The sequence below is a fragment of the Takifugu rubripes genome, chromosome 10 (assembly GCF_901000725.2).
Source record: "Takifugu rubripes chromosome 10, fTakRub1.2, whole genome shotgun sequence".
Classification (NCBI taxonomy): domain Eukaryota; kingdom Metazoa; phylum Chordata; class Actinopteri; order Tetraodontiformes; family Tetraodontidae; genus Takifugu; species Takifugu rubripes.
Window position 1 is genome coordinate 2147782 of NC_042294.1, and position 23627 is coordinate 2171408.

Sequence of the window (23627 nt, forward strand, 5' to 3'; positions counted from 1 at the left end):
GCCGTGAGTGTAGCTGACAATCAGGCAGCGTCTGCATGACAGCCGCCGCCCGTGGCCCCTCCTGAAAGATTGAGAAGCATTTAAACGCCTGTCACGGGGACGCCCTTGTTGAAACACCCCCGAACACCCCCCCCCCCCCCCCCCCGCTTGAAAATGGATCTGAGGGACTTCCTGTCTGCATGCATGTCATGGGGCTTGTTTCCACTGCTGGCAAATACTGGGGGCAGGAAGAGGCGCGAGCCTCGCCTGCGGTGTGGGGCCCCCCCCGGAGGCGTCAGGAGTCAGCGGCACCAAACGTGTTCTCGTCTTAAACTCCAGAAGGTGCACGATGTTGTTCTAAACGCCTCTTAGCCGCTGCCTTCAATAAACATCCCAATTTTAAAAGGTGAAAAATGTGTGCCAGGAAGTAGGACAGTGAAGGGGGGGGGGGGGGGGTCTGAAGAGCCTCTGTAGCTGCTCAGCCTTTAATCGTGACCGTGGCGTCTCTCGGGTGGCCCCGCACTCAGCAGGGGCCCGTAAACGAGTAACCCCAATACTCCCCAACGCAGTGAGAGTCCTCACAAGTACTGTTAACCTCTCTGCAGGGCTACAGGATATTGTGATTGCGTCTCCACAGGGCTGCCTGCCATGTTGGCCCCCCTCCACGTGAGGCTCCCCTTCAGCTACCGCAGAAGCCCAGAAGCTACAACACACGCGCTCGCATTCAAAAATACATTCTGGAGGGCATGTGCACGTTCAGTGGCCAGAGTCCAGTGACAGGAAGCCTGATAAACGCTGTGACAGAGCAACGCCGGCCGGCTTCAGGAAATCAGAGGAAGTAAACACACATGTGCGCAGGATTAAGACTCACACACACACACACACACACCCGGCACGTCAGTGTGACGGCTGGGACCGGAGTGTGAGAGGCACGGGTACGCTGCAGAACTTTCTGTGGGAGTCGAACTTAAATGATCGAACGTGTGCAGAAAAAGCCATGTGGTGGCTCTTTCCACTTCCTGTTTCCTGATGAGTCACTCCCAAGGGTGGAGATGGGGGGAGTGAGTCTGACTACACGCACACACAAACCCCACACACACTTGCAAAAGTCTTCCATTTGCGGGTCACTGCGTTTTGGACCTACACAAATAGTCACGATTGTGGGTTTCTCTTCCCTCGAATCGGGTAAGTCGGATCTCTGACGTCAGAGGAAATCCGTTTAGGGATAAACCAGTCAAACTGCTGGATGGTTTTCAGGGCGTTGAACGCTGCTCAGGTCTTTCCAAACAACCAAAGCATTAAAAAACATGTGTTGAACATTCAAAACCAACCCACGCAGCGGACCTGCGTTCCACCGTTCAAACACTCCAAATGTCCTCACAACTGCGGCAACATCCCAGGGGGAACCCAAAGGAGCCCAGCGCGCTCTGGGGAGCTTCTCCGCGACGCCCTTAAACAATCAGAGTCCATCCATCCCGGCGGCTGGTTCTGGCTGAGCAGCCGTCGGAGTCTCCGCGCACGTGTGCGTGCGTTCACGCTCCAGCGGAGCTGCCTGATATGAGATATGTGATGCGGTCAGTCAACGAGGGCCCATGAATTATCCACAGAACGGCTCCAGCGGATTCCTTCGCATTGTTTTAGCCAAAGTGGAGCTGCGGAAAACGCCGGAGATTTGTGCGCAGGAACTAGGTCGGCTTTATCGTTTTCTCTTTTAAAATGTGTCCTTGATCCTCTCCTGATTGTGTTTGTGGAGAAACGGCCATTTTCCTCCTCACCCCTGCAGCATCGGCTGCTAATCCGCAGCGGTCTGAAGAGGCTGCGTTCAGGAACGCCGCTGCCTCCGCTGGCACGTTATTTAGGTTTGAGATGAAAACCGGTGGGAGGAGGAATTCAGCACAAACCCGTCAGGACTACTGAGGCCCTGCAGAACCGAAACAACCCACCTGCACTCTTGATGGCTCAAAACTCTGAGGGTCATCACAGAGCATCGGCTGTCTCGCAGCCAGCGTGACCCCAGGTCACATGTTGCTTGACTCAGAGTTGTTTCAGACCCGCTAACCCCCCCATATCTCATTCCCAGCCTTCATTTATCAGCAGGTGCGTCCACTGTGTCCAGAACCTCAGCAGGACGCCTGGCAGCCGGCGTTTGGGCTGGACGAGGTGATTCTGAGTCACGTTAGATGCATCGAAGCAACTGCTCGCAACCTTTCCCACAGCTGATTGCAACACTGCAGCGGTGGCGTTGTCCTCTCACAGGAAGAGGATTTATAGAAATAGAAACACACCAGTTCCTCCTCACTGACAGGAAATGTGAAGCTCTGAGCGGGAGGGAGAAGTTCCGAAGTCCACGTCATCAGCACCTTTCAGTCACAGCCAAATAAGCATATAGGGATCATCCCATGTGTTGATCTGGAGCATTGAGCACAGCGTGGAGAAGGACACGGGAGGAGCGGGGGACGATGGGGGGAGGGGGGACTCTTCAACCGTTGGTTGGTTGGATCCATCACAGAATCAATAGATCCTCTTCATCCCCCTTCCAACCATCCCATCTTTCCTGCTCACCACCAGTAAAGGTGGGGGCATCGCGGCGGCGCCATCGGAGCGTGTGAAGGTCCATTAAGCCCTGCGGGAACCCGTCGTTTCGACCCAATTACAGCTCATCAGAACGCTGCGCTGGGGTTGTTTTAAGCTCATTTCTCTTCCAACGGAAGAAAGAGGCTCCATCAAATTCACACAGCGCTGAACCGGGTTTACGGGGAGGACTGTTCCTCAAAACAAGCGCACACGTTAGCGCAAACACTCCTTCGCCTTCGCGCGTCCCGCTCACGCCGCCGTCACAAAGCCTCGAGTGATTGCAGACGGGGGAGCTGAAGGCAGCTGCGCGGCGGCGCCGGGCCTCACGCTCGTATTCAGACCGTTCCGTAGCTCAGCTCAAACAGGCAGGTGCACGCGCTGCTAGCGGGGAAAATTAGCATTTCCAACAGAAGGCAGAGCGCCGAGGTTACTGTGCACGTGGGTGTGCAACAAATGTGTCGTCACGGCGAGGTCGAAAACCTGCCGGCAGCCTATTTCACCGGAATTCACTGGTGCGTTTTTACCGATGAATCTCCGTTGACCTTCCACGGTCGCTGAGATCATCGCCCAGGCCGACGCCCAGCATGTGACTGCGCACGGAAGAGCCGCGCTCAGCACTTTTATTCCTGGTTTGCTGATGCTAAATACCAGAACTCCTGGTGAAAGAGAAGTGAGACAGTTAGTCATTCACTCTCAGAGATGATGTGGCAGCATTTAGTGTCATGTGACACTCAGACGGCCGGCGCTCGTGTCACTAAAACCCCCTCAGACATTAAGAATGGAGGAAATTCTGATCTAATTTACTCTTAATGAACTGCTGAACGTGGGAGGAAGATTCCAGCTCTCTCCACAGCTGCCCCACACTAGTAAACACCAGATCACTACGACGCACATCTGGAAACCGCTGACGGAGCCCTGGTGTCGGGATGAAGCGCACGTGCTACCGTAGCTTCTGTCTTGCCCTCTAGCCCTCACTACCCCCCAAGACAGATGCGCCAAGCAGATGTTCCTGCGCTGCACTCAGCGTCGCTCCCGTTCGCTGCTGCGAAGCCACCGTTTGAGTCCCCAACGTGCGCGGAGCCGCGTGCACGGCCCGTCAGCGCCCTCAGAGCTGATTAACACGCAGGAATCTGTAGCCTGGAAGGTTGTTTCGCTTTAAAAATGCATGAAGGAGGAGCAGCACGTCACAGACAGCAAGGCTTGATGTTTAATTCAGGAATAATTAAAGATATTTTTTAAAAAGCCGGATCCGCAGGTCAGTTCCCCCCCCCCCCGTTCTCTCCATTTAAGTTCAGCAGAGCCGGCCTGCCGAGGAGGACAGCGAAGGCGCCGTCTAATTTCAGAGATGGGAAATTCACTCGGGGCAACTTTGGGATTCACTCAAGAGTGTCATCAAAGCGTCGCGCTCGGGCAAACGCAAATTAGCGAAGGGAAGCAGCCGGAAAACGCAGCATCGTCAGGACTGGAATTATCTTGTCATCGGGGATGTGACGCATGAAATATGGAACACGGCAAACGCTCCCTCTCGTGTGTAAATCACTCTGATTTTAGAGGCGCGAGGTTGATTGGTTGACGGATGCTATCGTTGGCACCTGGATGCTATCGTTAGCTTAGCCTCTATCCCACAGAATCAGCCTTATCTTTCAGTCTTACTTAACATATTTGTTCTAGTTCTGTTTTTAGTGCATGGTGATTTAAGCAGCCGCGTCAATGTTAGCATTTCTAAGCTAATATCAGGAGGTACTTCATTAACTTCAGCTACACCTCCAACAACTGTGGCGCCGCAGAAACGATGGCGAACTCCAGCCGTCTTCATCGCGCCTGTATTTCTCTGCTGTTGCTGATTAAATAAGCCGTTAACATCTTTTACCAGTCGAAGCCTTTGCTAATTGAAAATTTTCCCACGCTTAACCAACTAATCCCTCTACGTTAATTACATTTGCCGAGAACAAAAAAAGCCCATTTGGAGCGCAGCGGACGCTTTCCTTTTTGCCTCCTAAGGGGAGTTTAAGATCACAACTCGCCATCCAGCAGAGAACGAAGCTGCGGTCACTCGTTATCAGTATGGAGGCGTCTTCTGGACTCATGCTGACATGATTTGCAGCTGGAGCCTGTGAGTTCTAATTAAACCTCCTGGGAACTTCACGAGGGCTGTCAAAGACGCGCAGACGCTTTCACCGCGAGCCGCCGCTGAGCGTTTCAAAGGTACCGACCCGAGGCCAGATTTGAACCCTCGTAAAAGCCCGAGCTTTCCTGCCTCTAATGAGAGGCTGTGATTAAAGTTGCTGTGTCATGGCGCTGACTAAAAACCTCCCGTCATACAGAGGAGCTATCTCTGGTGGTCAGCACAATTTGTTGCCTATGCCGTCGTCACGACAACCCGCGAGTGCTGTTACTCCACCGGGATTCGGAGTCACTTTGCTGACACTCATCAAAGACATCAAAGCACATTTCGCTAATTTAGCGTCAACGCAGCGAAGAGCGGCGGCGGCGTCTCACCTTTCCAAAGTCCCTGACGTCGAAAAGGTCGAAGGACTCAAACAGCTCGCTTTTCCTCATGCCAAACACCTCGGTGCACGCCATCAAGAAGGTCCGGATGTTCTTCAGGCACAGAAACTGCGTTGGAAAGACAAAGAAGGTTCACCCATTAGCAGTGACATCAGAGCCTTTCTGCTCTGACTAATGGAGCCGAGCGGCTCCGGAACCTGGAGGACAACGGCTCTAAAGGACAGACGACGGCGTCTCTTTACACCAAAATGATGCATTTCCCCCCCAAAAAAAACCCCAGCGGCGTGTTGCATATTCAGGAGATGGTGCTCTGACAGAATCCTGTCAGATATTCTACAGAAGGAGGAGGAAGCCCATCGCGTGTTGTCCATCTGAGCCTGTGTGCAGAGGTGAATCACGACATTCCTGTTCTCAGCCAGCAGGTAAAGTCAAATTCGGTGACCCCGACAAAAGGGTCACGTCTGCAAAAGCCCAACCTGCCGCAGTGCCTCTGAGCAGCGGCGCGTAAATAAAAACAGGTCAGATCTGGATTCCGAGACGTTCACCTGTGAGCAGCGGAATGCCAACAAGCCTTTAATGCGTATGTGTGTCCAGCTGCTTTGGAGTTGGAAAAGAACCCCAACATTCCTAATGGAATGAAGCGCTCCATACAGCTGTTCTCCCGACTGAGGTCACCTCCGTCCCCACCGGACGAGTTAAAAGCCGAATCAGACACAGGCGTAAGTTTCATGAGATGAAAACATAGAAACACGTCTGTGTTCCCTGGTTCATTTCCAGTGTCGCTGTGGGACACAGGAAACAGCCTGGAAACAGACTTCCTGGTCTCTTCCTGGTCCCTTCCTGGTCTCTGCCTGTGTGGATCAGCCTTCCTGTAGCCGGTGTGGGATGGGACAGAAGGGGAGCTGGTGGATCAGACAGGGGGCAGGAAGTGACGCTCCGGCACAACGCTGTCGCCATAGCGACGGCCCGGTTCGGACCGGCGGGGATTATTTGAGAAAACACCTTTGCAGCAGACAAAAGAGAAAATGTGAATATTTGCTGTGGCGCGCGGTTAATTCCACATGACTGATGTGTCTTCATGCAGACGGATGCTGGTCCAGAAGCTTTTTAGCCATGAGTATATTATCGAGGAGCGGATTAGCGCCCGGCGGAATCAATCAACGTTTACTTCATCGTCGACGCCACTGACGCTTGTTCCTGGTTGATAATTACAGGAAACACATTAGCGCTCATGTGGACTCTGATTATCAGGGAGAAGCTTCAGGCTGTGATGGTTTCACCTCCTCACCACAACTGCATTCACAGATGGCTCCATTAAAAAAAGAAGGGCCCCCAGCCAACGATCCGGATCAGAGGGACGCCATAAAGCAGCGCGTGCAGCGCGTGCATGGGTAATATCGAATGTTTACATTTGTACACTTCACTTTCTGTTGTCAGACAAGCGCATCTTGTCTGCCTGGAGTCTGCCGCGCGTCCCCGGGGACCTGGGCTTATTATCTGAGGGAAGCGGATCGGCGCAGCGCTGCCTTCCGTCGAAGGGCTTCGAAGGCGCCAAACCGAAGGCATTCGAGGGAGAATTTTCTTAACAAGACTGAAGCAGCGCGAAGTGCAGAGCAACTGTTCCACTGGCAGCTTCTCTCCTGCATTAGCGGCTCTCTGGGGCTCAGCAAGTGAATGGCCTAATTTGAGCAAGAGGAAGCATGTGTGTGTGTGTGTGTGTGTGTGTGTGTGTGTGTGTGTGTTTACACGCACAGTAATGTTCTACTATCATTCGGAATATGATGCTGAACTCATTAGCGTAGAACATCTCTCGGAGTTAGCCTTTTCCAGCTAACATGTGGAACGTGTTAGCTGGACATGCACGCAGCACATTCCTAAAACTGAATGCGGTATTTTATTTCCAGGCATTGTGCAACATGTGCTCGACTGCTGTCACGTGCGTGAACTCGAGCATTATGCTTGCAGAAAAAGGTTTGCTAACAGCTAGCTGGTACAACAAGCACACACGAGGTTTTTCTTAAGAGGAAATGTGTAAAACGATGGTTTATTGAGGCGCAAACTGTCAGAAAGACCTGAGAGTGGAGGTAATTCTCCGTGTTCACACCGCCGCCTTCATTAGATACATCTTTAAAAAGAAAATCTCTGCAACTATTTACAGTTTTGAGGAAGTGAATTCAGGTCAGATTACGCTGCAGCACAGCACCGACTCAGTTGTGTCAACAAGTACGGCCTGTAAAAGGCCGAGGTTCCGTCAAGCTTCACACCTAAACGTGCACATCGGCTGCACGGCCTGACACCTGGACGCGGGCCAACGCACACATGCTGATTTAAACGAGCCACGGCTCTGTGTGTGTGTGTGTGTGTGTGTGTGTGTGTGTGTGTTCACTAGAGCCATCTCGTCCCCAGCGAACATCAAAGCTCCATAGCAACAAGCGGGCACCTTTTATGGTTGCTGTAGATTGTGCAGCTTTGTGAAACCTTGCTGTTGTTGGTCTCTGACAGGGATTTATTGCAGCCAGAAACCTTTGCTGTGCATCAAATAAGGCCAATCAGATGAAGGAACCTCCGGCTGAGGGGCTGGAGAGCCTGGTTTTGGTGTTTAAAAGCTCGCCGTCATCCTCGCCGCCTCTGAAAACAGCGCCGCAAAAATCAACACTTGCGCAATATGAACTGGGAAAAGCAAACTGCCCGCACGCCCTTTGGCAGCGCACATTCTGGCAGCGTCGCTGCGTCCGGACAGGATGACCTCATGCGCACATCTGCTTGGACGCTTCCAGAGGATGACACATCACTACAGAAACCGCCAGGTCACGTCCGTCTGTCATCTGTGTAACGAGGAATCGGGGGGTGGAGCAGAAGTCCCCCCCCCCCACTCTTTTCATGGTCTGGGAGAGTTGGAGCGGGCTGCTTGTGAAGCCCCTGCCTTCTGCCTCGCCGCACAACTGGACTGGAAACGGTGTTTCCACGCGCTTTTTCCAGCTAGCTCCGTGACTGTGAATGTGCCCTGCTAGCACGATGACCTCATTATCACCTCTGGAGCGTATCACGTTTCCGCCGAGAGGCCTTCCTGTTTTTTCAGGAGTTCGGCTCGCCCAAACCGCACAAAAATCCATCTCTTCTGTCCTCTCTTGCAAGGAGCCGTGTGGGGTTTTTTTCCCCCTGAATTCTGTTTGTTATACAGGAGCTAAAACAAGAAATCAAAGCAAAGCTACAAGGTTGGTGGCTTGTGTGTGATGTGAAAGGTGTGATTCATCACAGATCCACAAGGCTCCTCTCTCACTTCTGGAGGGACCCATCACAGCTCTGCAAAGTGATTTACTGCCGCTTTGATTTACAGCTTACAGCTATTTTGGGTTTGCAGCGATCTTCAGCATGATTAATCTACCTAATGTAAACATTCCGCGTTGGCTAATTATGCTAAACGCTTCTCTCTGGCATTTGGAAGTCAGCGCATTTAGGAGTGTCATGTCGCGTTTAAATGCCTAATAACATGCGTTTGATGTGCAAAACCCGAAGCGAGCAGAGGCGGGGCCTCGTCGGCGAAGGCTGCGGGCCGTAGCCGTGTGTTCCAGATGCAGAACATCAGCGCTGACGACATCTCGTGTCGCCACAGCGATGGTGAAAAAGCCTTTGCGGGATCCACTGCTTTCCACAGACCTCGGTACGAGTCCCGCCCCCTCCTTCCTCTCTGTACCTCCCCCACAACGTCAGGACGTGTCTCAGAAGCGATTTACCATTAAATCCCGGTTTTAACCCCCCCTGACCCTCCACAGACAGTCCCGGCTGCTCCACCCCCCCCCCCACTAGATAAGGGAATTGAATTACAGCATAATGTATGAACCCATTTGGCTACAGAACAGAGGTTATATGGTTTTAGCTCATCTGGGTGTGATTGGCCTTTAAAGAAGGATTAAATACAGTAAGTAAATTAAAGATGGTGGAATTTAGTGCGTGAAAGTCTGTCTCCTGCTCCGTCCTTCCCCTAAATCAAAGCCTTTCCAACAGACACTCATCCATCACGTGCACGCCGCATCGTTTAGAGGATGGCGCCTCTTCAAACGTCCCCTGAGGACAAAGACACAGGGTCAATAATCTGCAAAGAGCGCCGTCCACGGTGTCCGTAGAGAAGCCATGCTCCGGACCGTCGGTGTACGTGCACGCGTGCTCCGACTGTAGAGGCTCACTTCTGGTTCCTCAGTCTTTAATGTCGCAATTTCAGATTTCCACAAAGTCAGTCAGAGTCACAGAGCTTAAAGAGAAGGAACGAAAGCCAATCTGGAGAGAAGAAAGAAGAAAAAGGGAGCGCTCCTACGGCCTCAGCTGGTGCGTGAGGCTCTTTGGTGTCCTGATGGACCGCCACACGTGCACACTCTCCTCCGACTATTGTTGCCGACGTTCCCTCAAACCTACTGAGCTTTAACTGATCCATCCGCAGCTCCGCATCTCCGCCGCTGACGATCTCCTAATAACGATCCTATAGATGCGACCTCTCCTCTAACGTGCGCCACAGCAAGGCCTTCACCGATTGGCTCTCCCTGCACCTTGTTACCTTGGTGATGGAAAAGGAAAGGTCAGCTCCCTTTGTGCGCGGAGGATCGGGAGTGAGGTGCATCATAATCTGGGCTTGTGCAAGTGTTTCATTCTACGTCACAGCCGGCGAGGAGGCGAGCCGTCACCGTGGCGGGAGCGCGCGGAGCCTCGGCGTGACGCGGCGCAGTTGCGTGGCGCCCGCTCCTCAAACGGCGCCCACAGCCGCGTTCGCTCAAGGACAGTCGGGAGTTCACACGGTGCATATTAACAGCGGATGAGACGTGCATAAAATACGAAGAATTAAGCATTTGAAGGTTGTGACGCGTCCAGAAGACCAAAGCTCCGTAGTAACGGGCGACATTCTGAAGGACAGTCCGCCGCTCCGAAGCTCCAACCCGGAGCGTGAGGACGTCCGCCAGCAGGTCTAAACGTACGCCGCAAAGATACAAACGTGTCTTCCTGCACAACAATGGAGTTTAGCTGGACGGGACAATCGCTCGCGGTCCAGGAAGCTCCTGTTTGTTGCCAGGGTTCAAAGGTCGCCCTTCTTGACGGGTGAGCGTCATAAACTGTGATTAAAACTCATATTAGCTTTGCCAGGATGAGAAGAAACATCAGTTCTTTCTGGAGACAAAGGTTCAACCGGCGGACACGCGCTGGAGGCCCAGCTGCGTGTTTACTGGGACGTTTACGGGCCGTGTTTGTTTGTTTATCCGTCAAACGCAACACCGTCAGCTGAAATGTTGCCTTCGGGTGGTCTCGCTGCGTCTGCATTCGCCACCAAAGAACAACGATGTGGGAGATCCCAGCAGACGGAGCGTCATCTCCAGGGCTCCAGGGACGCCTTATCTAAGAGTGCACGTGAAGCGGGGGGGGGAGCGCCCGTGTGCTGACACCGCCACACGTTTTGCGACACCTCTGGTGACACTTAATTACACAACTCGGGTGCCTGTTGCAGGCTTTCTTCACCTCCTGCCGCCCTGCGAGAGGTCGGCCCGGATCAGGATTCCCCAGCACTCCGGAAAATGGAGCCCGTCTCTGAGCGCTGCTCTCATTCTCCCACGCTCTGTTTCTGTTCATTCTGAGGGCACCTTTGATGCCGGCTGTGCTCACAGTGCGAGGCCAGATTCTTCTTCCACATCACAGAGTTCGCTCTCGATCAGGTAACCGTACGTTCGGAGTACGGAGCGTGACAGTGAGCTCACAAATGTGGTCAAATCAAGCTGCACCCGTCAGGAAACGTGACAACGGTCTTTGTGAGACTCTCTCTGACTTCACATCTGTTAAATTTAGACCCGCGTTCAATTCAGAGTGCTTCGTTTCCGCCCGCTCGCAACATCTCGAGGTCTTTGAAGAGCGAAGCGAGGTGCCTTTTTCTCCGAAGAGACGACTTTTCCTCTCACCGGCTCTGACGTCTCGCCGCTGTGGTGTCAGCCCGATCGAGGGCTTGCTTAGTTTCACTTCCTTCCTTCATTTTAGTTCCTGGCTTCCTGTAAACGCTGAAGCTCACAGCTGGTCTGAGCGCCGCCGCCGCCTTCAGGGCCCCTCAGATTATAATCCGGCCTCGTGGAAAACAGCTGTTGTGTGTAGAAGGGGAACGTGTCAAAGGTCGCCGGGGCGTCTCCCACCGCTGCAACTGTTAGCAATTAGCATGCTGAGAAAATCCAAAGAATAGATCTGGAATTATGGGCAGCAGATCTGGCATAATCCTGAGCGCCTCTGCTAGTTTCACTGCGTCAGCTTTGGTGTTTTCGGCTCCACCGAGTCATCAAACACAACTATGACAGCAGTGTTTGATGGGGTGGTACTGGGAAGGCGTAAAATAATGCCGTTCCTCACGTTACAGCAGAAACCAGCCTCTGATGTTTCAGCATTTCTCCAGCTTTCCAAGCGAAGCGTCTCTCTGACACAAGCGCGGCGGACGGGACGCTCCACGCCCTCGCAGATGCGTCTACGGGGCCTTTGTTGCGCCCGGCCCTGCACCCCCTTTGTCTTTCCATCTCCCCGGTGAGGCGTCCCATGTGTTTTGGCTGGCCAATGATAACGTAGCTGCCATGAATTATGCAGGGTGAAGAGGAACCAACTCCACCCTCACTTATGTAAATCGGACTTTAAGGAGAAGGGTGGGGGGGGGTGACATGAACACAGTTACAAAGGGGAAGCTACCCGCTGTCATCCACCCACTAAACCTTCCAGACGTGGTCCCTGTCTTTCAGGAGTTTTACATAAACTCTGCAGAGGTCCGACTGTTCTGGCAGGAAGAAAAGGTCACATGAACAGGAAGTGATGTGGCAGCTGTAGTTATCTGCAGCAAAACTGAGCCAAAACTTATTAGCTCGAAACTCGTTTCACACTGGTTGCATCATAGCATTTTTTTTTTTTTGGCGCTTGACCTCTGCGGGATATGATTCACACACGGCGTAGTAACCCGCCGCCAGCGCTGGAGCGGCACTTGCGTAGTAAAAGCTCACACAAGCGTGAACTCACACGTGTGCTGTGGGACCGTGCGTAAGCCTGCTAATGCTAATTCACCTCTGAATAAACGCAACAGTGACTGCGTTAGCCAGCCATCCATGCACGAAACAAACTGGGCCTATAAATAACCCCGTCCACCCGTTGACGGCGGCCCGACGCTGACCTATTGATGCTCCTTATCGGCAATTGCATCGGGAACCCGGACGGCAAATGGGCCAATCAGCTGCTCCTCTTACACGCTGAGCGGTTTTCTCCGAAGTCTGCGCGTAAACAGATACGTGCACGGTGGATTATTATTGCCCCTGATGACATTAGCATCCACTATGGCTTTCTTAAAATGTCCAGTTCACCTGTGCGCTATATCTCAGAAATTAGATCACAAAAGAGCCATAAGCACATTTCATATTGACCGTCCAGCTGTGACATCGACTTTGCGATGTTATTACCCAGGAAACGAGCCTACTCCTGAACCTCCACGGCCTTCATCAGCAGATAAAGGGTCCACTCGTCCTGCTGTGGCTCTGCAGGCTCAGTAGGTGAGTCCACCTGACCGTGGCGCCCGTCCCAGAGCCAGAGCCACACATTCACTCCTACGAAGGCGAACATTAATCTGCTCATGCTGTTCTGTTACCGAAGCAGATGGCCCTCTGCACACAGGGCCCGCACTTCTCCAGTGATCTATCTATCTATTTATCTATCTATCCATCCATCTATCTATTCATCCATCCTCATTCTGGTGGAGCTGCTGCATAGAACATACACAGATCACACCTTCACTCTGGCGTTGGTAACTTCTCACAAAGTGGCAACCTACAGACAGACAGACAGACAGACAGACAGACAGACAGACAGATATATAGATAGATAGATGTTTGCGGTACTTGTTATGGGTTTTTTACTGTTTGACATCTCCCTAAACGCAGGCTCTGTGAGTGGGTTGGATTATGATGACATATTAAACTTCTATACCGCCAAATAACAGTGGAAACTACACATTTACTTCCACATACACGTCTGCTCTCGGTTCTTACCTGTGACATCTGCGGTCGCAGGTTGATCTCCTTCAGGTTTATGGTCTGGGGCCGGAGGTTGTTGAGGAGGTGGCAGAGGAGAACCCCATCCCGGAGGGTCTGAGCCAGATCAAATACCTGCGCGGACTCCCATGTCACCCGGTGGTTAGCGGGAAGCACCTTGCAGTTAATTAACCACAGCGCGCATTGCTTCCAGTACTCCATCGTTACTGTCACCTCTCTCAGAGAACACCGGAGGCGTCTGCTATAAAACCAAGTCCCTCTGCTGACGGCTCGACCGAGCGTTTTAGTTGGTATCCATGATGTATCCACCAAAGGAAGGGAAGAGTAGCACCGTGGAGAGACCTAGAGGAGCCGCGGAGCCGCTGAGGAGATGACAGTCCTGCGTACTGGAGACGACTGTGGATGAAGCGCACACTGCGCTCTCGCTCTCTCGCTCTCTCTCTCTCTCTCCCTTACTCACACGCACACACACTCGCTGTCTCTTTCTTCCCTCCCCCTCACCCAGTTCCTCACCTCTTCCGCTCGTCACACTTGCGGTGTGCTGCATGAATTCACAATAAAACATATGACGGGACAGTTCGCGACTGAAGGGTGAAGAAAACAGTTTGGTCTGCTTACTGGCAGCGAGCCACACCAGGATTCATCGAAAATGACTTCTCTGTGAACTCACTGATAAAGGTGATTGGTGTGCGTGAATGGTGAAAGGACAGTCTAGCTGGACCAGGCAGGCCTCCTACAACCTTCTTGTCTGACTTCTCGCTGTCAGCAGCAGTGCAAATTACAATAATTTGCACTTTGTATCAATTCATCCCTGTTGGGCTCCTGATAAAGAATAAAAAAAGGCTGAATGTGCATCACAGATGTCACAGTCATAATCTTAAACATCTCCCACTGCCGGCAGACTAAATTTGTCCAACAAACGTCTTTTATCTGTGCGCATTGTGGAGGACAGCGTTGATTTAGCCGCCTCGCCGGCCACATCACACCGTGCCACGGCTGGCATAACACACATGACAGGAGAGGTGACTAACGGCCGGATGCTGGTGCACCTCTCAGCACCCTTCTCCTGTTTCAGCCTTCCCTCTCAGACCGGAGGGAGGACCAGGCCGTGGCCACATCATTATCAGCCCTTTTCTCGTTAATGCAGAGGAGAGAACGAGTTCTCGCGGGGGGGCTGCTGTTGCGTTGAGCAACTCGGGGAAATGCAAATTCTTTTGTGGCTTGTTGCAGGAAAGCGTCAACGACAATAGCCTGCAAAAGCAATGTTAGCATCTGTTAGCGCCGCATGCTCACAGTGACAGTTTCTGGGCATCATTTATGGCTTTTTTTGGATTATGGTTCTCAGGTTTCAACTATTAAATGTTCCTGAAGATACTGTTTGCATCACATCCATGCCACCATCAGACCTTGGAGACTAATAAACCAACAACGTAGGCAAGGGTGAAGGTGGTACAGTAAACACCATCATGGTGCACATTGTTATTCGAAGCCAAAACTTTCCAAGTCGCCGAGTGGCATCTCCTGGGCTCCGCTCTGATCAAAGCCCCTCAAAGCCCGGCGGTCCCTGACCAGACAGGCCCTGCTGCATTATCTGCACACCATCAATATCTCCCTGCAGTTTTGCCAGGTTGTAATTTATAGAGCCTCAGTCAGCTCATTGTGTCACTTGATCTGGCGACAGTGGCTGATCTATTTGTGCAGCTCTCACATGCCCCCAGTGAAGGACACTTTATCTCCCCGCAAATGCTCTCCGTTTCCTGCACGTTTGCCCTCCGAAGATTCATATTCAGGCTTCCATTTGACCTTATTTGTCCTTCCATGGCGCTATTTCTCTTCTAGTGACGCAACGCTTCAGCCGGTTCGATAGGATAACGGTGCAGATGGAAACTATGAGTGGCGTAAATGTCAGCCACGATGCGGAGGTGACACGGAAAGCGACCGCAGCTGCTATTAGTCATGTTTTCTAAAAGCTATTGATCATTTCAGCGCTCTTATTGTGCTGGTTTAGGAGGCTGGAAGAAAAATCAATAGCTTGGGATGCCCGTGAGAGGTCAGGGCTAAGCGGAGCCTGGCGGGTCTTCCTGCACGGTGGAAGATCAGAACGATTTCAACTTTTACATTTTATGTGTACATTACATCATAAATGCCCGTATGGAACCTCAGTAACTTTATACTTATTCACTTTTTGGAAAACTCCAAATTACAATAACTTTCCAGGCTTCCTTGAAAGGTTTGGCCTCCTGACTTCATTGCAGTAAAGCTTAACCAGCAGCTCAAGGTTTGATTCGATTCAAAGAAATACGGCAGTGACGCAGGCTGTGCGTTGATTTCGTGACCTTTTGACTTTTCTTGAAAGTTTGCCGACGTTGCTGTCTTCATTTATGATGATATGAATGTTCTACAGTGTTGGCCCGTGTTCCCCCATGAAATCAAACTTTGATTTAAACATAAAAGAAATGATCAAATGGGGTGAAATTTAGGACATCCTTAGCCCTAGGCTGCAGTGCCACCATCAGGTTAACCAGAGGAAACTCTGAGTAATTACCTGTAATGTAGACGGCATATCAGCGATAAGCATTCCAGTTTCAGGTCAAAAGGGGGAACCTAACAGAATTTAGCACCTGATTTGATGCACCAATTTATAAAAGGAGTCAAGGCACGTTAATCGTGCGCACGTGAACAAAGAACACCGGTACAAACATTGATCGGTGATTAGATAATAAACTTCCAGTTCAGCTATGTTTAGTTCTACTTGTGAGGACTACGGAGGGAGAAGCAGCATTTCCATTCTTCTGTACAACAAACATCCTTTTAACCTTTAAACTTGAAACAACTGGAAAGGATCAAAGCACAGGTCACTGCGATGTAATGTGCTTGGATGTACAAAAACATGAAACTGCATCTTAATTTCCCTCAAGGGCTACAATAACGAAACATCAATTCAGGCAACATCCTTTTTCTATTTTATTGTTTTGAAAAAGGCAACATGGGCAATATTTGTCTAACATGTGAGCAAAATGTAATTTAATGTAACTAGTCGATGATTTTGGAACGCAGGAATATGAATGAACGGTTTTATCCGCACGGCTGTTTGTTGAAACGAGCGTTTTCATACTTAAAAATGAAAAAGATGACATTAGGAGATCCTCCAAAAGGCATAAAAACCATTAAACTGTTAAAAGGATAGAAGCACAGCTGATTCAAATAAGTGGCCACATGAATTAAATGCATAAATGTCTTGGATAGTTGTGATATTCTCATTAATTAAACAAATCAAAGTAATCGGGACCCAAACGAGCGCCTGTATCTCTGATGTTCTTGGGTGAAAGCCGCTGACATGAAATTGTGTGAGTATTGTGCACGTTGCTGCGGGACTTGAGATGAAGGGCGAGAGCGGTACGACGCTAGAGATGGAGGTGAAGAACGATAGCTGCCCTAAATCCTGTCAAAAGGAGGGGGGCTCACCTGAGGCCTTGCAGGATGACAGAGCCCTCAGAACCTGAGCTTCTGGAGAGAAATACAAGGAAGATTCAACGGAAGTTTGCCCGATATCATCGAAGGAGAAAGAGAGGAAAGGTGATACGCAAGACTGAAAGAAAGAGGACAGCGTTGGCCAGAAGACGTGAGCGGTGGACGCTTATCGGGACTCATTTTATCTACTCAACACAGCAGTCTGGCCGTTGCCGGGGTCATCGGGTCATGAACCCTCAGCCGGGAAGCCTGGCCTGATACCTGTTACAGATAACCCAGAATATTTTGGATTATTATTAAATCCTTCACATTCGGGATCCTCACAACTGTGGTAAGATAACAATGTGTGTGTGCGTGTGTTTTCTGTGTTCAGAGGACCTTTTTTCCAAGTACATCCAGGAAGACCTCATCGACTGTGGAGGATGTGGAAACGTGTTTAGCAGCTTCCGCATAAGAGATCATTTCCCTGTGAGGCCCTCTTCTTTATCCACCACACCCACACGTGCGCGCAGTTGCACTCGTGCGCGTCCAATCATCAACTGTCGAGTCTTAAAAAAACGACTTTTTTCCCTCGGGTTGCCATCAAACGCATCCCCAGAGGAAACGTCGGCTTCACTCAGGACCGAAATGGAAACCGAATCCCCACAGAAGTGGCCATCATGCAGAAGCTCCCTCAGGACACGGCAGGATCCGCTGCTCACGTGCAGCTGCTGGACTGGTACCATCTCTTCTTTCAGGTGCTCCTGGTGCTGGAGAGGCCCGTGCACTGCACTGACCTCTTTCGCTGCTGCAGGAGCAAGAGCAAGCACGTCCTGGAGGAAGACAAGGCTAAAGTAAGCTCCTGGAATGTTCTTGGAACCTGCTATAAAAAGAAATAAAAAAGATCTATATATAGAAAGTTGGAGAGGAAATCAGCCATGCTGTTAATTACATTATTCAGATGGTTGGAGGTTGTATCAAAGGTGTGAAAGATGCCTGTAAAAAGTGGCCGTGAACAGTCAAACAGGCACCAACCCCCAGATCTTCTTGCTCCTTTCTCAGGCCATCATGAAACAGTTGATAGAAGAAGTTAAAGTCTTTGATAATGAGGGCATTTTTCACCAAGATTTGAAGCTTGAAAACATCCTGATCAACACAAACTCGGAGGAGCCGCAAATCTGGGTGATTGATTTCGGTGTGGGATGCTTCTACACCAAGCGATCGGTGTGTCGCGTCTTCCAGGGTAAGACCTTCCCCCTCGGGCTGGATTTTTCCTCATTAACCTGCTGACTGTATGAGCCTCACCTGTGTCCTAACCTACAGGAACACCCCAGCATGTGCCCCCAGAGTATAATTTAAGGGGTAGATACATGGCCGGCCCTATGACGGTGTGGCAGCTGGGCGTGGTCCTTTATGATATGCTCCATAAAGAAAAGTTTGAGACTGTTCCTTTTCTCTTGAAAGAACAGAGGATAAAGGAGGATCTGCCCAAAGTAGGACTCACCATTTCCACAGCTGTCTGAAGCCTTAATCTCTAACCGTTTCCGTCCCTCCCAACTCCTCTTTAGGCCACCATTTCTCTCCAGACTGTAGGCATTTTTTGGAAAGGTGTTTGGCCATATCCCCGGACAGCCGGATGACACTGGAGGAGATGCAGGGTCACCAGTGACTCTTCAGATCTACGAGATTCTCTTTCTGATGGGAGCAAAGCTGCTGGTGGTGAAACTGCTGGGTTTGTATGACGCTCAGCTCAAAGGTGCCAAAAAACATTAAGGTGAAAGAGGCAGGTGCCGCGTGGACGATGACGCCACGGAAACCTTGTTACGCTTTAAAGAAACAAAACCGATACCCAGCTGTCACCACATGCAGCACCACTGCCTTGCAATGTATTTACAGAACCTTGTGCAGAGCCCCAACCCCCTACAGAACCCTCCCCCCAACCACCCGAATCTGCCCGTAAAGGTCGTGAACAGATTTGGTGACTCCGTGGAGTCCAAGATTAATACAACTTACTGGGGAAAAGGATGTAAATAGCATTTATTAACATTGTTGCTATCAACATTAGCGCACCGATTATTCAGGCCAAGACTTTGGAGGATTTTTTTTTAATTCCACATTTTCCAGCAGCTTTTCCAAGAAAATGTGGTCAAAATTGCTTTAAAGATTTAATGATGGAATCTCACTGGAGAACCTGCCAGAACTCCTCTGTGGTAAATTAACCTACCTCTCTTTTTTGCTACTTCCTGTTTTATTTTGAAAGTACTTATGCTCTGCTCTGTGACTTCCGGTTTTCGTGTCGTCCGCAGCGCTGATTCCAGCAGCCCCGCCCTAATGCGTTGCACCTGTGTCCCATTGTCTTTCCTCTCCTGGTGTATTTAGTGTCTCTGTGACAGGTTGTCTTTGTCTCTTTGTTCCAGCAACAATAGTCAGTTTCTAGAGGTTTTTTGTCTCTGTCTTGTCCTCTTTGTCCCCTCTGTCCCCTCTGTCTGCGTTGCCTGTCAGTCACCTGTGGATCCAACCCGTTTTCCGTTAAATAAGATGAACTTTGAAAACCGGTTGTGTGACGTGCACGTGCGTCCGCCCTTTGTGTAGTGTCACAACTATTTGATCTGAAAACAACTATTTTGTGTTTAAAAAAATATATGCTAATATCTTAACGTTATTTTAAGTAGGACCCAAAACAGCAAAAAAAATAGCAAAGGATTTTCTCAAAATGAAACTCTTTCATGTATCTCCTACTTAAAGATAAAAGCTCATGTACATATTTAAGGGCAGTTACAGCTGATATATAAATTGAATGTAAAAAAATATATTAACATTCCAACAAACCTGAACCCGGAAAAGAAATGTTAAGTTAGTATATTTTAAATAAGTATAAATTAATAATAGTCGAACAGAAATAGTTAAAATTTGGATGACCTGGATTTTTCTTTCTCTTCACACACTGGTTGGGGTTTATTTCATCATTTTGTATCCTTTATAGAAATATTCTTTAATTTTCCAACAAAACTATAATAATAACAGACACTTTGAATAAGTGCAGAGATCCTGAAAGTTGATTAGCATTATCACAACAGTGGGCTAACAGAATTGAAGGGCTTGATTGCTGTATGTGTGTCTGGTTCACAAGGCTCCAATGAAAATCACTTTTTCCCCAATTTGCAGCCAAAACACAAGCCAAACAAAAGCTTGTGCAATTTGACAATGTCACCGGGGACACTGACAGGAGACCGCTCTCAACCTATAACTTAAGGCCTCGTAAAAGGAAAAACCTCTTCAAAGACGTAAGCCAGGCAAAAAAGGGGCTTTTTTCGGACAGTGATCAAGGTCAGTCCATCAAAGGAGTCCCTCGCAACTGCGTGGTGTTGAAATGAAACCAGCTATTGGCGGTATTAAGCAATGCGACACAAACACACCCGGTCTCCGAGAGCACGCTAGGATGTTTTGTTAGCTACAGCCAGACTGGTGGTTGTCTGTCTCATGCAACGGTCCTGAAATAACCCATCGGCGTTTTTCTCCTTTTGTAGACAGGATCTCAACACAAGAGTTAAGACATGTTAAACGGAGGCCGACCCCGTTTCCATTGTCTTGGCATCGGGGATCAAGAACTGAGAGACCGTCTGCAACTAGGCAAGAATTTGAAGAAAAACCAGGAAAGAGCGCTGGGAGGAAGACGAGCACATACGGACAGAGAAGAAAGAAAAGGAAGATCCTCAGCAACAGCGATAAACAGAAACTGAGAGCAATCCGAACAGGTCGGTAATCCAAGGGATTTGGTTTCCGTTTTATTGTGGAAATCAACCGTACACCTGCTGACTGTTTCAATCACATGTGGAGTTCCTCAAGGTTCTATCCTATAGCTCCTTCTCTTCTCCCTGCACCTGTTGCCCCCAGAACTAAAACAGTTCCATTTTTATGCAGACAACAGTCAAATATTTGTGTTCCTAAAGGTCAGGTCTGGTACCATGAGACGGGAGCGCATGTCTCCAGGTTTAGCATCACTCCACTAGCTTCCTGTTCACTTTGGAATTCAATTTAAGATTGTTTTCAAATGGTAGTTTTTCAAAACTTGTGCAATCAGCTCCCCCTACAGGCCTGGCTGACTCGCCCCATATTTAAATGCTTGAAAACTCACTTCTTTTCTTTGGCTTTTTAACCCGGCAGTGTTTTATTGTGTTTTTTATTCATGTGCAGCGCTGTGTGTAGCAAAGTGTCTTATAAATGCAGTTGAGTTGTGTTGTGTGTTCAGCTGTGTTCCAGTCCAAGTACAAAGAGATGTATATGATCGGCCGTGGAGGATTTGGAGATGTGTTTGCAGGCTCTCGCATAAAAGATAATTTACCTGTGAGTCCCTCTCTGTCCAACACACACACACACACACACACACACACACACACACACACACGCATTAATAAAACTGCCCTCTTCGCAGGTTGCTATCAAACACATCCCTCAAAGGAACATCTACTCCAAACTCAGGGTAACGACAGTCTTGTCTGTGCACAGATCTACTCTCACAGCTCCAGGAAAATCTGATTTTCTCTTTTTTTCTTTTTTTTCTATTTTGTTGTGAAACTCTCAGGACCGAGATGGAAACCGAATTCCTACAGAAGTAGCCCTCATGCTAAAGCTCACATGGCAGAAGGGGGGATCCGCTGCTCATGTGCAGCTGCTGGACTGGTACGACCTTTTCAATCAAGTGATCCTGGTGCTGGAGAGGCCCGTGCCCAGCGTCGACCTCTTTCGCTACTGCAGATACAGAAGCAAACATATCTTAGGGGAGGACCAGGCTAAAGTAAGCTCCTGGAATATACGTGTATGTTCACGTGTACATGTCTTTTTAAAACTGGACACGAACGAGTGCAAGTCAAACAGGCACCAACCCCCAGATCTTCTTGCTCCTTTCTCAGGCCATCATGAAACAGTTGATAGTTGAAGTTAAATTCATTGATAATAAGGGCATCTTTCACCGAGATTTGAAGCTTGAAAACATCCTGATTAAAACCAACTCGGAGGAGCCGCAAATCTGGGTGATTGATTTCGGTGTGGGATGCTTCTACACCAAGCGATCGGTGTATCGCGTCTTCCAGGGTAAGACCTTCCCCCTCGGGCTGGTTTTTTCCTCATTAACCTGCTGACTGTATGAGCCTCACCTGTGTCCTAACCTACAGGAACACCCCAGCATGTGCCCCCAGAGTATAATTTACGGGGTAGATACAGGGCCGGCCCTACGACAGTGTGGCAGCTGGGTGTGGTCCTGTTTGAAATGCTCCACGATGAAGACTTTTCCACCATTCCTTTCCTTCTAAATAAGATGCTCATGAACAAATATCTGTCTGCAGGTAGGACACGAAAGCTAACATTTTTTAAAATCCTAAACTCTGACCTCTATCACTCTTCTTGTGTAACCGTCTTTCTTTCTTCAGAGTGTTTAGACTTCCTGGACGGGTGTTTGAAGATATTTCCCATGGAGCGAAAGACACTGGAAGAGCTGCAGTTTCACCCGTGGTTGAATCAAAAAACTAGCATCTTCTCATTGTTTGGGAGCTGATTGAACAGTATCACATTTGTGTATCTCCTGTTGTGAACTTACGCTCTTAGAAATAATTCATGAAGTTAGTAAATCACACTTGAAATCTAACTTTTCAACCTTAAACATGGTGTGTTGCACGAAAAAGGTTTAGCCACTTTGAAGTCAGCTAAAATCGATTTGCCGATTTTCATTGAATACCCGTTCACGTGAATTCAGGGGAATAATGGCAGACTGACCTGTGGATCAAGCAGGTCAACACCACCCATTGCTTCATAGCCTAGCTTAACCACCCCCACGGGTAACCGTCAATGGGCCCCTTAACCATTTTGCTGACACCAAGGAGTTTGGAGGTTTGGTGTATTATATAACGTCTACCGTAGAGGGTATCACGGGGAGGGAGCACCTTGAGAAACACGTCTTTGTTCCAGCTCGCTTCCTTGATTACAAACTGAGCTGGAAGAATCTGTCACAGGTCACCGTGATAAACACCACTGCAGCACTCCTGTAGACTCCCACTGACTAATACATGTAGAATCTCCAAGCTAGGTCATGACCAGGAGATACCATCACACAATAGCCTAAGAGGAGCTGACAGTCATGTGGAAGGACTGGACAAAATCTTACAACTTTACACAAATTATGCTAAAAAATGACTACTAACCAAGAAGTAAAGTCAGTGAAGACATCAACGGCTTGAGATGTGGCAGCCAGAGGCCTCCAGTGTTTACCACAACACTGGTTTAAAGGGGAGGACAGCCTGCTGCCAGTGATGTTTGAACCCTTTCTGATGAGTCTCTGGTAGCTCACTCCCCTTAAACGTAACAATCCTCAACAGTTCTCATGAATCAAGCGAAAGGAACAACCTGAAACTGTCACAGCTGTCTCAAAAACATTCTTTTGGAGTTAAATATGCCCTGGCTTGGCTGTCCTGTTGCACTTCATGTATTATGGCTGTGGTGTGAAACATAACCCTAACCCTAACCCTAACCCTAACCCTAACCCTAACCCTAAGCGGATGTTCTGGCTGATTGCAGCGTATTTCTAATCCGTACGTGAAATGATCACGTGACCTTCTGGCCGTCTGGTGAGACTTGAGGGAGGCTGCATGGATGTGCTGGAACCTTGGAGTGATTGAGTGAAAAGGTTTCTGCTGACAGTGTGACAGTAGAGGAAGTTGTTTGAGTTCTCGACTTCCTCCCACTCAGCAGGTAGCTGCCTCTTTATGCCATAATTACATCCAGACCTGAAGCCTCTCGCTGTTTTTCCACTTCTTCCCTAAGGTTTAGTAGATGGTCTGGAAAAATCATGCCAGATGTGTCAGTGTGTCTCCTCAGTGCCTCAATCCCATATACAGAGCTTCCATGAGTGTCATTATGAGGGAACGGGTGTTGCTCTGCTGCTGCTGCATGAGTGGACTAAAACACTGTGTTAGAGATAATATTTAGTTCAATTCACATGTGTGTTATTTGTACAGTAATGTGAGAAGAGGCTGCAGCCAGGCTACATGTTCAACCATGCAGAATTCAGCTATTTAGTTTATTTTT

The 23627-nt window shown here is 49.4% G+C and overlaps 3 protein-coding genes and 2 long non-coding RNA genes across 8 annotated transcripts in view; 3 read left to right on the top strand and 2 right to left on the bottom strand.

The window, feature by feature from the left end:
- Nucleotides 1–13545, bottom strand: part of vav3 (vav guanine nucleotide exchange factor 3) — a 42628-nt gene extending 29083 nt beyond the window's left edge. The window contains exons 1-2 of one of the 2 annotated variants that reach the window (XM_029842643.1): nucleotides 13098–13545; nucleotides 5053–5169 (exon numbers count right to left, since the gene is read on the bottom strand). In XM_029842643.1, the coding sequence (XP_029698503.1) occupies nucleotides 5053–5169; nucleotides 13098–13301 (321 nt within the window). In that variant the 5' untranslated portion in view covers nucleotides 13302–13545. The remainder of the gene's footprint in view (nucleotides 1–5052; nucleotides 5170–13097) is intronic. The other variant, XM_029842644.1, reaches the window with a different exon arrangement.
- Nucleotides 8986–12419, bottom strand: LOC115251201 (uncharacterized). 2 transcript variants are annotated; one of them, XR_003889765.1, is made up of 3 exons: nucleotides 10995–12419; nucleotides 9204–9610; nucleotides 8986–9126 (listed from the first exon to the last, which is right to left on the bottom strand). It is a non-coding gene; the product is annotated as an uncharacterized lncRNA (long non-coding RNA). The 2 variants fall into 2 exon arrangements; XR_003889764.1 differs by having other exon boundaries at nucleotides 9204–12419.
- A 1351-nt stretch (nucleotides 13546–14896) lies between the features above and the next one.
- Nucleotides 14897–15266, top strand: LOC115251202 (uncharacterized). The gene is made up of 2 exons (XR_003889766.1): nucleotides 14897–15022; nucleotides 15109–15266. It is a non-coding gene; the product is annotated as an uncharacterized lncRNA (long non-coding RNA).
- An 889-nt stretch (nucleotides 15267–16155) lies between these two features.
- LOC115251282 (serine/threonine-protein kinase pim-2-like) lies at nucleotides 16156–18244 on the top strand. The gene is made up of 6 exons (XM_029842960.1): nucleotides 16156–16834; nucleotides 16945–17039; nucleotides 17170–17404; nucleotides 17613–17793; nucleotides 17874–18043; nucleotides 18119–18244. The coding sequence occupies exons 3-6, from the start codon at nucleotides 17231–17233 to the stop codon at nucleotides 18188–18190; spliced, it is 597 nt and encodes a 198-aa protein (XP_029698820.1). The 5' UTR covers nucleotides 16156–16834; nucleotides 16945–17039; nucleotides 17170–17230; the 3' UTR covers nucleotides 18191–18244.
- Nucleotides 18234–22191, top strand: LOC101074494 (serine/threonine-protein kinase pim-1-like). 2 transcript variants are annotated; one of them, XM_029842958.1, is made up of 9 exons: nucleotides 18234–18282; nucleotides 19716–19877; nucleotides 20078–20305; nucleotides 20800–20894; nucleotides 20983–21030; nucleotides 21133–21345; nucleotides 21461–21641; nucleotides 21722–21892; nucleotides 21977–22191. In XM_029842958.1, exons 1-9 carry the CDS (start codon nucleotides 18249–18251, stop codon nucleotides 22099–22101), a joined length of 1257 nt encoding a protein of 418 aa, XP_029698818.1. In that variant the 5' UTR covers nucleotides 18234–18248; the 3' UTR covers nucleotides 22102–22191. The 2 variants fall into 2 exon arrangements, with proteins under 2 accessions (XP_029698818.1, XP_029698819.1); XM_029842959.1 differs by lacking the exon at nucleotides 18234–18282 and adding an exon at nucleotides 19382–19403.
- The last annotated feature ends 1436 nt before the right edge of the window (nucleotides 22192–23627 follow it).